Genomic DNA, 18425 nt, shown 5'->3' on the forward strand with positions numbered 1-18425 from the left:
TGTTTGTTTGTTTGTTTGTTTGTTTATTTGTTTGTCTGTGTGTGTGTTTGTGTGTGTGTTTGTTTGTTTGTTTGTTTGTTTGTTTGTTTGCATCCGGCCAGCAGATACACAAATCACAACGGTGGCTCCCTGCTGGCGCGCCCTGGCTGCCGAGAAAAACAGAGTCAGCGAAAAAGACGCTCATCATAAATCTGATATAGCGCCCTCTTTTGTCAACGTCTGTGAACACGGGCATGAGTTTGCAGAGCAACGAGATCTTTCCAAAAATTCACAATGTATCAGGGCGGAGGACAACCGATTTTGGTTCTAAGTAAGTACCCATTCAGTAATCAATATACGTTTTATGAAACATGATGAATTAGACACATAATTTCGCTGGTTATTTTTCTTTCAGACCAGAACACTAAGCGAGAAAGCGGCCGTAAAGTGCAACTTGGCAACGTAACTGCAGCAAAGGTAAGAACTCGTGGTAGACGCCATGTTGAAATTATCACATGGCCCACACACGCACGGAAAAGTCCATTGTAACAAATTTTGTCCGTAGATGTTAAAATTGTTGAACATGACATGAACGTGTTTGTTAAATAGTGTGATTTTATTGGTTTTCTGTTTTTATAAATGGGTTAATAATCTAAAAAAAAACTGGTTGTGTTTGGTTTGGGTGTGTTTTTTTATTTTAGGAAATCGGTTCCCATTCGTTTGTACACGGAACATTCTAGAACTTGGTCGTGTGTCATGTGCATTGAATTGCAAACTGACTTTGTTGACAAATGTCATCTGTATACAGTATACTCTTTGTATGAATATGATACCTTGATATATTATTGCTTAAATCAATGGCAAATTACTTTAGCCTTTATCTCTTCCTATTTATTTTGTTTTGTTTAAAATAAAAACAAATAGCCTAAATAAAACAGACAGTTTTCTCTTTAATTTTTAATTTGTTTTAAAGTAAGGAAGATTTTTGACTTTTGTAATTGCATTTTAAACAATTCACAATTGTTACTTGTAAATGTAATGTATGCCATGATTCAGGCTTCATTTTCTGTAATTTCTAGGGAAGTGACAGTCCTTGTGACAGAATACTTTAACTTCTCCTAATGAGCCTTGTTGTGTTTTTCTTTACAACAAATTTATCCTAAACTACATTTCTGTTTCTGCCCAAAACATGTCTGATGTAATTATCCTCTGGAACAAAATAAATGGATACAATATTCCCAGTTGATTTATTTTACCTCGACCCCCATTGATATTCCCAGCTGAGCTCCAACAATTGCCAATTTTGTAAAGCCAAATAAGGCGTTTCGTGGCAAATCAACACACCTTTTTTGGGATGGGTAAATTTCACACGTATTCAATTTAAATTTACAATACAAATTTGTTCAAGTTTAAAGTCTTTTGGTTTGGAGGTTATTGAAATGTTGTCTTAACGCTTGTAAGTTGTAGATATCAGCTTTAAACTTGTTCTGAATGTCATAAATTTTCACTCAAAGATTGAGTTTTGATCCAATCGTTCATCTCAAACATGGAAATTTGAGCTTTTACTAAGAAAACATTTACAAATAATTTACATACAACCTTGTTTTATAAAGAAAGAAAAGGGCCAAAGAGCATACAACATAAACGGCTTTTGATTGGGTGACAGTTTTATATTTTTGTATACATGTACTTTCTTTAGTGGGCGCTGCTTTTTTTCATTTTGCAAAAGGCACTTCTTTAGAAAATCTGAAAGTCTTTGGGAAACTTTTAGAGTGGCAGTAAGGCCAGACAAAGGTAATGTCTTCCATGACCTCTATATAATTCCAAAATGTGAATACAGCAAAGAGTGATCCTAACGTACATTGCATCCTGTCCTCAATGACTTGCCAAGGCCACATAACAAAAACAATTGTTGATTGCCTTTTTTGCGGATGGGGAAGGGAGGGAGGTGTTTTAAAAAAACATTTTTAAAACAAAGTTTTGTTGACATGCCAAATATGAAATCAAGAATAAAGAAAATCATCACAATCACTATAAAACAGAGGGTTTGTGTGTTTTTGATGTTTTCAATAGTTTTGTCAAACAAATTAAACTCCTAGATGAAATTTTTTGTAAACTTTTTCAAACAACTAAGCACAGTGTAGCCCAAGTAAATATTTGAAGAATTGCTCTTGCTTTGCCAATATGAATTACAACCTTCTTTAAACATCTTTTCAAACCTGTACATTTTGAAAAAAACATCAGCTGAAAAATCTGGGCAGTAAAAGTATAAAGAGACATGGGTTTTGAACGATCGGGCGGGGACGATCAACAATTTTTTTTTGCAATGTGGCCTAAGCATAATTCCTCTCAAAATGACTGGTTCAGGCCTGATAATGCGCTACACAGAGGCAACAGCTCTAGGCATAATTTCCTTTTTGCTCATGGTCATTGCCTTGGTGCCCCATGACACTTTCCAATAGCAATTACAACCTCCTCACCGAGGTGCCTTTTACAAGGGAGAAAATGCCCTTGTCATTTCAAGAAGGAAGCACCATGCCTTGGTATTGCCATTGCACTACATGTATCAGCTTAAATTAGAACAAAACCACACATTGCTTCAATGTGTTTTTATTTATTTAATTGTTTTAATTTAAGAAAGTGACCAATTGTTAAAGGAGAGTTATGCCTGGGTCTTACACATAGCAAAGTTTGACATCAGAAATTTGCAACAATCAATTTGCAAGAGTTGGACTGTGCTCAACATCACCCAAATTACTCGATACAATAGCCTGTGCATTGACAGAGACCTTGCGACAACTTCTAAGCGTAAGGCAGGCATGATGTTTTTTCTACACGTTGATAACTGAGTTTCCCCCTTTTTTTTCTATCAGAAAAATCAGCAAAATAAAACAGAAGTAAGGCTTTATTTTCATACTGTATTCCTATTCTTTGGTTCTCATGTTTTATTTCATTATCGTTCTTGCTAGACAATCGCTGATGTCATTCGAACATGTCTTGGACCAAGAGCCATGCTAAAGGTAAGATTTAATTATCTCTCAATTAGTTGACTTCAAACGAGGAATCCTGTGAAATAATTCCCATGGCTTTGCCTGAGGTGCCGCATTTGGTGACCATAATCAGAAGATTTCTGATATGAGCTTCACCAGCTGCAACCAAAAATAGACAATTAGTTCGGTAAACACAAACAGTTCTCGACAAAGGTTTACCATACCAATTTTGAAAATTAATGTTCTGAAAATAACTGTTCTTAAATTTATTCCCTCGTTATGGATCTATAATTTGATTAAAATGACTTGATTAGTATGCGTCAGTGCAAGTATGTCATGTTAAAATAAACTATTTGTATATTTTTGTTTTTACAATCTGCCCTCTTGATACTAAGCATTAACCAAGCCAATAACTAAGTTAGGATTGGTTGGAACAAAATAATCAAAGCAGGCGTTGGAAGGCTAGACTGGCCCCCTGCCTTTATATATACACAAGGATATGTAAAGACATGTAAAGACAGCACTGGTCTTACAAAGGCCCAATGATTTCAGTGGATACAATGATTCCATTGGATAAATGTGCTGTGACGTAAGCTTACAATATCTGTGTAATGATTGGTCGAGGTAATTCAGTGTCAACTTGCGCTTTTGACCGTCTGCACGCAGCGTTCATGTGCCTAGTTTTGCACATTTCATGCCTTGTTGTTTTATTCACTATTTTATTATGTTTGTGTACATGTTCGTGTGAATTTGACTGCGAATCTCTGTGTGAAATAAATGCGAGGAGAAAGGTACATTTGTACGGATCCAGACATATGTGACGTCAGATGTCTAGGCTATCTTGGTTCAAGACCCTTCTGTTACTAATATCTTCCAAAGATTCATTGCCACAAGAGGGCCCCCTTTTACCAGTAACTGGTTTTATGGGAGTCCGCTATAGTTTTATGGGGTGATAGCCATTCGTGTTTGATAGCGCCCTCTATTGGCGACTCTATCAGCAAGGGAAATTAACAGTAGGAGTACAGCTTCCTAGATAAAAAAGAAGCGCCTTGAATTAAGATTACATGCACCATGTAGGACAGTTGAGCTCAGTATTCTATGTTGTCTGTTTTTATGGCCACATCAATGATTCTGATGAATTAAATTCAATACAGCGATTCGCATTAGAGTGCACTCTCTACAGTCTACCCCTGCTCCCTGCAGAGGCCCTTTTCCCCAAAAGGGATTTGACTAGAACTGCCCATAGCTCGCAACTCAATGGTGCACAGGCAGTTAGGGACCTTAAGATCGCTTACATGAATGTCAAAAACATTCACCAGTCTCACAAAAAACAAAAGTAATCTTGTGCTTTAAACACAGACAAACATCTCAAGATTAACATTTGGAATGGACTTTTTAGCATAATAATCCATTACACCCGAAGCAGATGCCATGGTGCCCTCTGCTATTGCTGTGGTGCCCTCTGCTATTGCTGTGGTGCCCTCTGCTATTGCTGTGGTGCCATCTGCTATTGCTGTGGTGCCCTTTGCAAAGTTCCAGTACAAATTTAAATTAAATCGAAATGCCCTATAGCCAGAAGAAAATTGCTGTACCCCTTCAAAAGTGAAGCTCAAGGCCAACAAAATGTGCATGTCCGTGTATGGTTCGAAATGAACATCATACTTGCGTACGTTAATTTCCTTATAAATTTTCCAATCCAAGTTGAGAAATCGGAACAATGGTGCAGGGTAAACCGTGATCGCCAGTGTGGGCTCTCTGTTCTGGCTTGCTCTCTATTCTTAGGGTGTAATTTGAGCTAACCTGTAATATAAGGTACAGATGTCAAGGCACTTTCCTTAGAAAGCTTTACCCAGTCTTGATAGATAACTAAAACATGCATCCTTTATGTTTGCTCAGTTAGCTCAGTGCCTTAAAATGTTGGTTAACAAAGCAAAATGCAAAATGTATGTCTCTTAAACTATTTTTGGATTTGAAGACACATTCTCTATCACACACGTATGTTACTTTTAAAGGATAGTCTATGATTCTGCCTGGATAGTGGCTGGGACTAATAATAGAAATCTATAGTTTTGTTATGGCGCTTTATCACACCCAATGTTAGTCTCAAAGGCACTCAATATTTTCCGGCAAGGTATGCGGAAGTAAGGTGTGGGGTGACATCATGTAAAATTACTTTAGTGAGTAGTGATGGCTCTGAGAAGATTCAATATTTGCTTGCTGTTTCGGTCAGTGTGCTCTGACCGTCTTCTTGAGTCTTGAGAAGGTTAATATATGTGGAGCTGCGTTTTGAACTATGAGACCTGCATGTATTCCTTCATACATGTAGCACCATGTAAAGGGGTTAGGCTGCTGTTGCACAAAATGCAGCCAGTCAATCCAGGAACACTGGGGTGAACCCCACCTCATTACAATAAGTGCACCGGGTACTTTTAGTTGCATTACACAACACACTGGACCTACAGTATGGCTTTATGTCCTATCCGAAGTGGCGTAACAGGACTCAAAACCACACTTTTGCTGATCAAAAACACCAGAGTTTGAGTCTGGTGTTCTTGTCTGCTTGGCCACGAGTATTACCATGCTTCAAACAAAACAAAACATCTGACAAATTCTCTACACGCATGCTGTAAAAGGGGAAGGTCCCATTTTATTTAGTGCAAGGGTTCTGTTGAAACATTTAGGAAACTTGTAAACAGATTTCAGACTCTACTTTGCAAGTGTTATCCTTTTTTAATTTATAATGACAACAAATTGATGAATGTTAAATATTTTCTGGGATATTTATCACCCTCATAGGCCAGGTCTGTATCTCACTCTAAACAGGTAAATTTATATTTATTTATTGTAATTCATTAAGTTATGCTCGTCAGTTTATCACGACATTCAGTCTCAGGAGGTAGACCGTAAATGTCAGTGAATGAATTACTGGGGGTGTGACGTCAAACATTTATCACTCCCGGTAAGTGTCGAGTCAGACAGCCAACTTGATCATGAATTACCTCACAAACCAGCACTGAAAAGTTACACTTGACCATAGGCCAAAGGCCAGTGATTTTAGCATGGGGCCAGTGAACTCATTACTGGACAACTCCTGCGGAAGTCTTTTGTTTTTCAATTGTTTTTAAACACCTTGTCACTGTGTTATAAATAACTTTAACAATAAAACTGATGCACCTGAATGCTGAACAAAGATATTGACATAATATGGAGACTGCCAACATAGGGCTAGGTAGCTCAGGTGAGCGCTGGCCATTTCCGGCGGTCATTGGTTCAAATCCCACTTCAGTCAATTTTCTTTGTTCAACCCAAAATCAACAAAATCGATCGTCACATGTTGACTTAATAACCCTATTTAATTTATGTTGAGCATCGAAGTATACTTACCAATATGAAACAAATTTGATAATTTGTTTTCTTTAAGCTTGAAAAAATTAAAAAGGCAATATATGTGAACCTTTTTTCAAAAATGTGTGTTAACTTTTCCTTTCACTGGCCCGCCGCATCATCTTGCCTTTCCACAAGTCACTGCCTGTCATCGACCTAAACCATTGCCATTCAGGTAGCAGTCAATAGCTTGGCTCTATTGCCTGTACATGTAGATGACATTTTCAGTGTGCTTGTTTGTGTGTGACATCGCCTTTAAACCAAGCCATCAAACTTGGCCGTGAATTATGGAAAGATACTCTGGACCTATTATATTTATGAAGCAATTATGACCCGTTTGGCGGACCAGTGTTTAACGCATGCCATTACATTTACATCAAACCTTAAGATCGTTTGTTCTCACTGGCAAGACGAGGAAGGTTCTGGGGAAGGTACATGTATATGTTTTGTCATCACTCTTAAAATTAATGACAATAAAAACTTATTTGGTTAGGAGAACAGCTGCTTTGGATTGTGTAGCATTTTGAGCATTTCACTTCAAAGTAATGGGGTTACATGTAAAAAGATACAAGTTTTTATGCCCCAAAATGTTCATCTGAAAAGTGTTACCGTTGTAACATTTCAGAACTTTCATCTATTCTCTTATCTCAAAACGAATTTGACTTTGGAGCCCCTATTTATAGACACTGGACACTATATTGGTAATTGTCAAAGACCAGTCTTCTCACCTGGTGTATCTCAACATATGCATAAAATAACAAACCTGTGAAAATTTGAGCTCCATTGACTGTCGAAGTTGAGAGATAACTATGAAGCAAAAAACACCCTTGTCCCACAAAGTTGTGTGCTTTCCGATGCTTGATTTTGAGACCTCAAATATAAATCTGAGGTCTCGAAATCGCGGAATTGTATCATAGAATTGTGGGCTACAAGGGTTCCATAAGTGCAGAATTCTGTGGTAAGCAGTGCCATGAAATTGGGCCCAGATCTGACGATATTGCTTGTCCAAATTTGAGGATCTTGTTTGGGCCATCCATACTGAACACCAGTTAATTTACAATATGGCTAGTCCAAATTTGAGGTTCTTGTTTGGGCCATCCATACTGAACACCAGTTAATTTACAATATGGCTAGTCCAAATTTGAGGTTCTTGTTTGGGCCATCCATTCTGAACACCAGTTAATTTACAATATGGCTAGTCCAAATTTGAGGATCTTGGCGCCAACAATGCCCAATACCAGTAATTTTTGTTGTTTGTGTTCTCAACTTCTCATCATCATAAAAGCCCACTATGATGAAATATTTAGTAAACACCGTAGGTGGTACTGTTTGGGGTATTGTCTGTCTTCAATAATAAATCAAGTATCGTGACGTGTTCATTAGTCAGGTACATTAGAGTTATAAGTGAAATGTATGAGAAAGTTGCTGAAGGATGAAACGGTACAGAGTTGAGTGGGATGAGTGGTAAGAGCATGTGACATATATTTAAAAATGGAACAGAACAAAAATCTTCTCGAACAAATTTAACATTCTTGTTATTTTGTTACAGTAAGATTAGCGAGTGTGTAATGATTACATTTTATTGAGTTAAACTCATTAAAATAACCCCCAAAAAACCAAACAACAACACTGATTAGTGTCAAGCTGGGCAAAAATGCTTAGTTTCACAAAAGCCCAAAGAACCTAGGAATTAAAGATAATGGACAACTTTGGTAATTGTCAAAGACCAGTCTCCCCGCTTGGTGTATCTCAACATATGCACAAAATAACAACCTGTGAAAATTTGAGCTTGAGTTGTCGTCGAGTTACGAGATATTAAGGAAAGAAAAAAACACCCTTGTCACACAAAGTTGTGTGCTTTCAGATGCTTGATTTCGAGACCTCAAATTCTAAACTTGAGGTCTTGTTACTTCAGAGGGAGCCGTTTCTCACAATGTTTTATACTATCAACCTCTCCCATTACTTGTTACCAAGTGAGGTTTAATGCTGATAACTATTTTGAGTTATTACCAATAGTGTCCACTGCCTTTAAGACAGCACTGTGCACACTACAGACTTAATTACCAATAGTGTCCACTGCCTTTAAGACAGCACTGTGCACACTACAGACTTAATCCTAACATGACAATTGAAATACATAGCAATGAAGATAAACAATCTGTGTACAGTGTTACATGTATGAGATACTTATATCAAAACATGGACTGGTTTTAGGCTGGTTTTCTGAGGCATTGGCACTTAAGTGTTGATTTCACTTTTCATTTTCATGGGTCTTTGCTGGAAACCTTGCAGGGCTCACCCAATGGCGGGAAAAGCCACTTGGCGATAAGAAATTTCTTATCAATCTTCAATATAATTCAGGAGTAAATCTTCACACTTGTGATCAAATAATAACCTAACACAAAACTAACAAGGATAAATAGTCAAATTAGTTTGAGTAATTTTGTTCAAGTTGATCTGGTTGATTGTTTATTTTCTTTTCCAATGCTGTACATTGAGACTGAAATCCAATTTCAAAGCTTCCATTTCATTACATTTTAAATTAATTTTGTGCAGCTTTTTCATGTTGCAGGCCTTGAATTTCACTCTGGAAGGCCTATTAGCAATTTTCCTGTAGTCTGGTAACAGGCACTTCTAATCTATGAGAGCGCGTCACGTGGGTGTGTTTAAACCTTTGTATATGACCAGTAAAAAGTGTTAATTCATGGGCGTGACACACGAGCTTGCATCTGTGCTTATAAGACAGTTTCTTCATTCCTATTAGTCGAGAGGAACGGCGGGGACAGCTGTGCCACATCGTGCGATACGCACGACGCGCACAGCATTCCCTTACAAGGAATTGTTTACCCGAGGGCGACGGAGGTCTTACCATTTCATAGCTGGAGGGGTGTTGTGTTGAAAAAATCATTGAACAAATATAACTTTTGCATTTATTTGACTTATTGACCAAAAGTTATTCATGAATGGGAATCAAAGTGTGTGAATCGGTTTTCAACTAGTAGTTTAAACCCGCCAAGGCCTGGTTCTGGTACTTCAGAGGGAGTCGTTTCCCACAATGTTTTATACTATCAACAGCTCTCCAATGCTTGTTACCAAGTCAGTTTTTAAGTTAATATTTGTTTTGAGTAACCACCAAACGTGTACCTTCCCTTAAATAATAATCATATTTATAACGCGCCTTTTCCAAAAGATATAAAGCGCAAGGTGAGTGGAACAATGTTTTTTTAATTATAAGACCTAATAAGGAGACCTAATTAGGAGACCTATTTAGGAGACCTAATCCTTAGCACACCATGTAATGGTTTACAGGTGCTAATTCGAGGGCTGATGTTGTTTCTTCATAACAAGAAACATGAACACCCAATCTAACCATGATGAATATGCTGAGAGCACCCATAGGAAACAGACTGTTCTCGGCTGTATGCATATTTTAGTCTCGGGTTCTTGCAAGGTTTTTTTGTTGTTGAAACTGCCTTGGGATCATTGACCTGGAACATCAAATGAGGCGACTAGGGTGGCTGTGTGGCATGTGTTTTTCGTTTCGTTTGATGATTTAATTCAGGAACTCTAATTCAGTATATTTAATAAGCTTGGGCAATATCGATTTATTTTATTCATGGATGATATATCGCCGACAATGTATCGCGATATTCGATATATTTGCGATTAATTAAATTTGAAATCATCAGTCTTCAAACTCCCAGTGAAAGTTAAGAGAGGTGTTCTAATGACCTATTCCTCTGGTTTTACTCCAAACCTATGGGGTACAAGATGTCTCAGCTAGGAAATACATCTTGATATCGCACGATATATCGTGATCGATATTTCAATTAAAACCAAATCAATCCGATATCGAAATCATTTCCAAATTAGAATCGCGATATTCGATAATATCGCGGTATCGCCCAAGCTTAATTTAAAGAAATATTCAGAAATTTTATACCTACAGTTGGATTCAATGAATTTGGTAAAACCAATGTCATTCGTTAAAAGCACGATTTAAAATCATTAAAGGAACTAAAGGCCTTGTACGTGTAACACAATTGCACCCATTTCCTCGGTCATTGCCCATGTGCCCCTGGTCATTGCCCATGTGCCCCTGGTCATTGCCCCTGTGCTCCTGGTCATTGCCCCTGTGCTTCTGTTCATTGCCCCTGTGCCCCTGGTCATTGCCCCTGTGCCCCTGGTCATTGCCCATGTGCCCCTGGTCATTGCCCATGTGCCCCTGGTCGTTGCCCCTGTGCCCCTGGTCATTGCCCCTGTGCCCCTGGTCATTGCCCCTGTGCGCCTGGTCATTGCACAACACATGCCCCTAGTCGCAATTTTTGTGTGTGTACCACATGCTGGCTACTGGGTCAACAGTGTAGGGATCCTGGAAAGTGCCCATTCCTTATGCGTGATGGCCAGCATCTGTGATGGCCATCTCGTGTATGGAAACCAAAATTGCTGCTCATGCCCCATGCCCCTGGCCATTGCTGAGGTGTCCCTTGAAATGGTCTAGTAGAAATTTATATTGCCCTCAGAGTAGATGTGCCCTTGTTATTAAGGAAACACTGCCTTGCCCTCAGGCGGGCTGTAAACAAAAACGTTCTGGTCCGACCTGGAAAACCAAAATGATTAATGATTTTTTTTTTTTTTTTTTTTTTTTTTTGGGGGGGGGGTGGGTTGGGGCCTGGGGTGCCCTTTCACAGATAACAATTATTAAATTAAACATTAGGATGCAGTTGGTCGCCTGAAAGTAAACAGGCAATTCTAATTATTCCTGACTGAGGTGAAAAAACTGGTTTCTTAATTGCAGAAGGCAAGGGTGAGGAAGAACAACACGCCAATTAATTAGTTCATTTGTTCATTCCCTACCTCGACGAGTCGTGCCCATCTGACTCTGAAACGGACACGCGCCATTTAGTTGAAGGACTACCTACCTATAACCATAATCACAACACTAATAATAGACGCAGGCATGAGATGACTTTGTCTTTTGTAAAGTTGTTGCCATCACCAGCAGCAATGTTTAATTTCTCCTTTCTCCACTTGCTCGAAAATGGCACTGTTTTGGTGTTTTTACAAACACACACAAACACAAAATCACAAAAAAAATTGTACCCTCATAACGTGGCCTCAAAGCCAAATGAGAACTTCCAACGGGAAGAAGTTTTGTTTTATTTTAGCCATACAGCTAAATGAACTTTAGGGTTTGGAGTACATGACTGATAAAACAGGCATACATAAATGTTTTTAATCCAATCTCTTTGTATTAAATTTATTACCGTGGAATTAATCGGTTGGAAATACTGAGCGAAAAGAGTGTTGCCAGAATTCCCACTGGATGTATAGTTACAGGTGTGCAACTGAAAAGGGCCCAGTTACTGTTAAGCAGATAACATTGCTTGACAATTTTCTTTGGGCACTAGTCACAACAATGTAAACTGAATGTTATTTTTGTTGGTAACTTCTTTTGTTTAGCAACACTTTTTTGTGCTTAGCCAGTTGTTGTTGTGCTTAGCAAAGTGTTGTGCTTACACTTACAGACTTCAATAAACTGGGCCCAGCTAATTTGCTCATTTTTGGTTTCTCAGCTCTGCTATTTACAATGGGAGACTTTCTGGGACGATAGAGGGCAGCAGACTTACCGGGTAAATCCATTGTTCTCAGAATTATGCGCATGTTCAGAACTACGTAAACAATGGAAATTTACCCGGTATGTCTGCTGCCACCTAGTGTTGGAAAGTCTCCTATTGTAAATCACCGTAGGGCTGTGACTGGCAGTAGCACTTTCCGCTGTTTTCAACAAGCATATTGACAAAGGTGCAGCTGAGTTGCATGCCTGTAATTAGATTTGCCAAATTTAATGGATGTGTTCCCAAACTCACAAGAAGACCACTTAATTAACATGAAGTTGGATTTGAGGTGCACATGTAAATGTAATGTAACTTTGTTTATTTTATTCATAAAAACAAAATTAAAGTGAATACTCTCGCTTTCAATGATGTCTCGCGAAAAACAACTTTTTAAGATCGTCAACAAAAATCAAAAACGTTTTATTTGTCAAATCCTTCAAAAGGTTTATTCCGGTAGAGTTTCACTTACCTTTGCTGCGGAATAGATCATATGGAGACAGACAGCATATTGTAGAGCCACCGAACGCCATTTTGACAGCTTATCCTTTTCAAATATAAATATTGTTTACGCTGCGATAGTTTTCATCCCCAATGCTTGTTGTCAGGATCCTTGTATGGGTAATCCGTATCTGTGGGCGATCCATGCAGCTCAGCCGTTTCCAAAACAGGAAGTAGGTTTTGAGTCCCTCTTGGGGAGTATGAATGGAGTCTAAAGCCTAGTGTGTAGTATCACATTGCACTGGAACAGAGCATATTGTGAATACATCTGGCATGTGACTGCCACTGGTCATTGAGCCAATGAGTAGGGTGAAACCCCAGGGGGCAAAGCTTTCAAAAGTGTAAGCATTGGAATTCTGCAGTCTTTGCAGCTCGGCGCTTTCCAGTCTTTGCAGCTCAGCGTTCTCCACTCTTTGCAGCGCGGCGATTTCTTGATGGCTAAGAAACCAATAAAATAGGAAAATTTTTATGGGCACTTACATGTGGAGGCCATAGCAACGTTGTCTCCGTGTCGTGTGAAATTTTATACAGCCAAATACTGCTCGAGTTGGTCTCCTCTCAAGCCGTTGGGAGATGATTTCAGACTTTGACCTTGAGCATTGGTTACACCTTCAAAGGATGAGTCTGCTTCCCAATGCTGGAGTAGTCTCCGCTCATGCCACTAGTAGATAATTTCAACCTTGAATGTTGGTCGTACAGATCCTCCGACCCATCATTCAACTCCTCGGCAATTCCCCGGCCTATAGCTCCTCCACCGTCCATTGATTGCTCACTTAATTATCGATGTCATACAAACATGAACAGAATTCCCACGGGGGGCCTGACGGAAATTTAGAAAAGAATCGCAATGCAATTGTCCAACGCTTTTAAGGAGCTATAAGAGGGAACAAGCTGCACGTTGTGGGAGATTGTTTGTTTGCATTTATGTTAATTCCAGTCACTCTGCTCAGTATTTTGTATTAGGCCATACATGTGTGTAGTCAGTCAGTCCTAGATGTTATGGTGTGATAATTTTCCCCTCCTAGCAAATTATTGCAGCGAATGCCAAATTTGATTTTGATTTGATTAGTGTGGCTTTAAGGTAGAGTAAAACCACAAAATGGGATTGAATGGACTTTGTACTTAAGCTTAATTTTCCTGCAATTACCCAAAAACAATAGAGCAGAAAATATGTGTGTACATATTAGTTATTAATTGTTTATTTATTTCATTACTATTTTTGTTTTGGACAGGGGTGGGAGGGGATTCTGGGGAACACACACATATTGCGTTGTGAAGGTCAGGGAAGAGAAATGTCTGAATTAATTTTATTGTAGTTAAAACTTTTTGTTTAATGTCTGCCAGGTGAAAAGAAGTTGCAGTTATTTCTTCAGGTGCAAAGAAATCCTGTTCTTTGGTCTAATTTTCTAGCTCTTTGGTAAAACTGTTTCTGGAAGTTCCTCCAAATCTACAAGTCCCAGGGTTACTAAATAGTTTGATGTGGTCTCAAGATGGTGCATTAAATTTGGATCCTAGTTTTAGATATTTTTGTCCCCAATGAAAATTTCACAGCTTGGCGTATTCATGGCTACGTGTTTAAGAGCACCATACTCAAGCTTTTGTGTTTCTTTGTGATCCTCAGATCTTGTGTTTGCGTCCTGGTCGTGGCATAACTGCTTTGTCCTTTGGATGGGACATAAAGCCAGATTGAACTTGTGTGTACAAATATAAAACAACCTAAACACTTTGCATGTAACAGTAGGGGTTAACTTTGTGTTTTTGGTTTACATTGGCAACAGCCTTGTCTAAAGACTTCCTTTAGGCGTGTGAGCTACAGTGATTAAGTTTACTAATATGAGGCTAAGCTTGGTTTAATTACCAGAAATATATGATGCAATGATAATAACAATAAATATGCAGACTTTTCATAAAGCACAGCTTCTCTTTTAATCAATTATAGGAATATGATGTTAAACTATTTTATGTATCAAATTTGAGTGGCCCTCTGCAACTCTTTAAGCATTTTGCCCTTTACTTTTAAATGTTGTGAACGCTGAGCAATCTAAAAGTGCCTAGTTTATATTTCATTCCATTAAAAACAAGGTATTGAGTTACAACCATTGTGTAATTTGTTAAACTTGTACAAGTCATTCCTGCTCATCCCCCATATTCTGTGAGTGTGGTGACTCTCAGTTACATGTAGGTTGGCACAGTGGTCATCTCTGTGGACCCTGTCTCGAGCCGAACCAGCTGCTTGGGTTTTCCCTGTTGGGGTATCCTCCCAAATGTTGTCATTAAATCAATCAATCAGTTTTATTTCCACTGTATCAAAAACTCGGATCAAAATCAAATCAAAGGCAATGTAAATTGGTAACAACAAGTTGGTGTGATGTTTTAAAGCCATTGGACACTTTCGGTAAAAAATCAATAAAAAAATCACAGATTTACAAATAATTTACAGGGTTTACAGAGGGTAATGGTGAAAGACTTCTCTTGAAATATTATTCCATGAAATGCTTTACTTTTTGAGAAAACGTTAAAACGATATCGATTCTCGATAGGGAGAATTACGGATTTATTTTAAACTCGTGTCATGACACGGCGAAACGTGCGGAAACAAGAGTGGGTTTTTCCGTTATTTTCTCCCGACTCTGATGACCGATTGAGCCTATAAGTTGTGATACACGAAGTGTTGGACTTGGACAATACTGTTTGAAAGTGTCCAATGGCTTTAATTAAGGATGCTTTGCCGACTACATTATTCAGATTCAAGTTCAGATTGTCAAAAAGCTGCTCAAGCAGGATGCTATTGCCCATACAAAGAGTATGGAGCACAAAAGGCACACGATCGTGAACTTGACCTCAATCTATCGTTAGAACATGAAATACGTATGGGCGCCATTTCAGCAAGTAAAGGTTTTGTTTTTATATCACTGAGAGCAATGGTCTGTCTGCACTGATTGTTGTATCGAAAGAATTGCTTGCTGAAATGGCATCTTCAGTACACATTTTCAGCCAAAGTTTCCCATCTCTCGCTTTTGATCTATTGTTGCATTAAAAGAGTTGCTTGCTGAAATGGCATCTTCAGGACATATTTCACATTTCAGCCTAAATTGCCCATTTGTCATTCCACTATCTTTGGTGGTACTTTGGCTATCTGAACAAGGTTTAGCTGGTGTGCTTAGCTAGATTGTTTTTTGCATTAGCAACTTCACATTAAAAATTGGGCCCTGTGTCCAATACGCCTCTCTTAATATTTATGCATGACAACATAATTCTTAACCAAAATGAGGCTATGAGTCCACGTCCGCCATCACTTGCAGTGGCTGCACCCATGGCCTCGTTTTGGGTAAGATTGTGACGTACCTCATGCATAAATATTTAGAGGGGCCTATATCATAAAGCTGTTTAAAAGAAGTGTTGCTCGTCAAACTTCTTGGTTAACTGAAACCATGTAAAAAGTTGACTAAAGCCGATTTATATTTCATGCGAATGCGACCAAACAACTCGCACTTCTGGAGCACAGTACATTGCCAATGCTACATGCACCTTTTAAGTTTAACTGAGCATCCATTATTTATTCCACTGTCAAAACATCCCCATTGCCATTTCAGGTTTCACCAGGAGAAAGTAATTTGCCAATTCCTGTCCCTGGAGATTGCTATCCGTAACTAAACAAACCACAATGACAGACACTGTTCCTGAATCGATAGCCGCCGAATTAAGAATCCTCACTAGCTTTTCAAATTTGATAAAGGGAGAACCATTTCAAATTTGATAAAGGGAGAATGTAAGGGATGGAATGTTTTTGTTTTTTATGAAAATACTGTGATCAGTGGAATTTTAGTTTTGCTGAGGTCCTGAGCTGCGAGATTGTTTTTGCTGTTTTCGCAAAGAGTAGACACAGCATTCAGCTGAAACTTTCACATGTGACTTTTAATGTATCTTGATAATTTAGCCTATGAATCAGCATTACTTTGAAAAAAAAAAAAAAAATAAATAAAAAATAAACTATGACCCTAAGTCTCTTCAGGACTTGATTAAGTTACCTTAATTAATCTGTGGAATAAAAGGAGGCATAGCTTTTCAGCATTAAATACTAGACAAGCCCATTTTGGCAGTCTTCACTGATTATTGTGTGTTTATTGAAACCTAGTTGATACATGACCTTAAATTGCTCACAAGAAGTTAGGAATTTTTTTTCAATCAAGTATATTTTTATAATTTATTACTCTCTTTGTATTAAGTTGTATATCAATGCAAAGCTGCAGTGTTTATATTTTAAAATGATACCATGTTTGCAATAATGACATGTTGCTGGACTTGGCCACATGAGTGAGAAAGAGACAAGAGTCCCATCAAATTGCCAAAATTAGCAATTTGTGTTACTGTATGAACAACCAATTGAAAAATAAGCAATTTGTGTTACTGTATGAACAACCAATTGAAAAATTAGCAATTTGTGTTACTGTATGAACAACCAATTGACACTGTAATTCAAGCAAGCAAGGCAACTTACTGATCTTAATTCATTTTATATTGAGACAACCCAAACAAGGTGTTTTTCAAGAGATGGGGTGATTGTGTGTGGTGTTCTCACTGGTGCAAATCTTTGTTTAAACCATTAATGGTTCTGAGGCTTGACCGTTTTGATTATTGATCATTACCTATTGACTGTTTAGTACAGATATCGGTAATTTTGGCACATTTGATTTGTGACTTTGCCTCATTGTCATTTGTGTAGCCAATTTTAGCAACATGTCATCATTGCAAATGTATCATTTTAAAGAGGTACACCTTAGCTTTGCATTGATGTATAACTTAATACAAACAGAGTAATACTGATACAAATATACTTGATTGAACAAAGTTTCCTAACTTTTTGTGAGCAGTTAATTTATGTTCAAGGTTTTGTCCCCATTAGATTCTGCTGGTCCTGTAAAATAAAGTCTGGTCCAATAAAATGTTGTAGCTACAAGCCCGGCAGTGTTGTGGATATGACCCCTATATTTGCCCCCTGGTACTGTCTCTTTAATTAATGCTATGTTGTGATTTGTTCTTGCAGATGTTGATGGACCCTATGGGGGGTATTGTGATGACCAACGATGGCAATGCTATACTCAGAGAGGTCAGACAAAACTCTATTAGAGGGCTTTCCCTGCCATTCCTTGGCACAACCAAATTAGAAAGGTTTCAATTGTGATGTTTATATCCCTCAAAACGGTTGGAAATCAAGGAGAGTCATCACACTGGGCAGGGCTTGATATTAACACTAGAACCTGCATGCCAAAGGCCAGTAGCTTTAGCGTTGGGCCACTAGACTTAGGACCGTACAAGTGTAGCGGTCTTGTGTTTTTGAATTATAACACCTCACTGCATATTTAACTTAAACTGTTAAGTTCCACATCTTTCAAATCAGTTGGGTATTGAAGTGTTACCCACAATAGAAGTGAGCTAAATCTTCTCTGAGGGGTTGTTCTAAAAACTGCTCCAATGCTTGACTGTGTAGATAGTGTTCTTCTCATTTTGATTCCTGTCTTGTAACAAATTTTCTTGTCCAATAAAAGTTTTGAGCTACAAGGCCTGCAGTTTTGTGGATTCCCCCCCCCCCACCTCCAAAAAAAAAAATAATAATAATAATTCAAGCCCTGATGGGCATCCTTTCGACTTTTATTAGCAATGCGCTTTTGATTTATTACGTATGAAGCAAGGCACTTTTGAATTGATTTGTAGCAGTCCATTTTGATTTGATTGATGGCAGTATTGAATGAATCGATTCTGTTTGTAGATCACTGTCCAGCATCCGGCTGCCAAGTCTATGATTGAAATCAGTCGAACTCAAGACGAAGAGGTTGGAGATGGTACGACATCGGTGATCATTCTAGGTAAGACAGATTAAGTATCCTCCTGTCACCTTCCTAACTTCATTCTTTTGAGATGAGAGGAGAAAGAAGGCGATATTTATATTCTAAGACAA

The 18425-nt window shown here is 38.3% G+C and overlaps 1 protein-coding gene across 1 annotated transcript in view; it reads left to right on the forward strand.

The window, feature by feature from the left end:
• The first annotated feature begins 200 nt into the window (after nt 1-200).
• The window catches only part of LOC117295553 (T-complex protein 1 subunit gamma-like), a 36800-nt gene continuing 18575 nt past the window's right edge, over nt 201-18425 (forward strand). Inside the window, exons 1-5 of the mRNA XM_033778250.1 lie at nt 201-310; nt 395-456; nt 2949-2999; nt 17514-17576; nt 18237-18333. Coding sequence (XP_033634141.1) covers nt 274-310; nt 395-456; nt 2949-2999; nt 17514-17576; nt 18237-18333 — 310 coding nt within the window. The 5' untranslated portion in view covers nt 201-273. The remainder of the gene's footprint in view (nt 311-394; nt 457-2948; nt 3000-17513; nt 17577-18236; nt 18334-18425) is intronic.

This window comes from Asterias rubens, chromosome 10 (genome assembly GCF_902459465.1).
Source record: "Asterias rubens chromosome 10, eAstRub1.3, whole genome shotgun sequence".
Taxonomy (NCBI): domain Eukaryota; kingdom Metazoa; phylum Echinodermata; class Asteroidea; order Forcipulatida; family Asteriidae; genus Asterias; species Asterias rubens.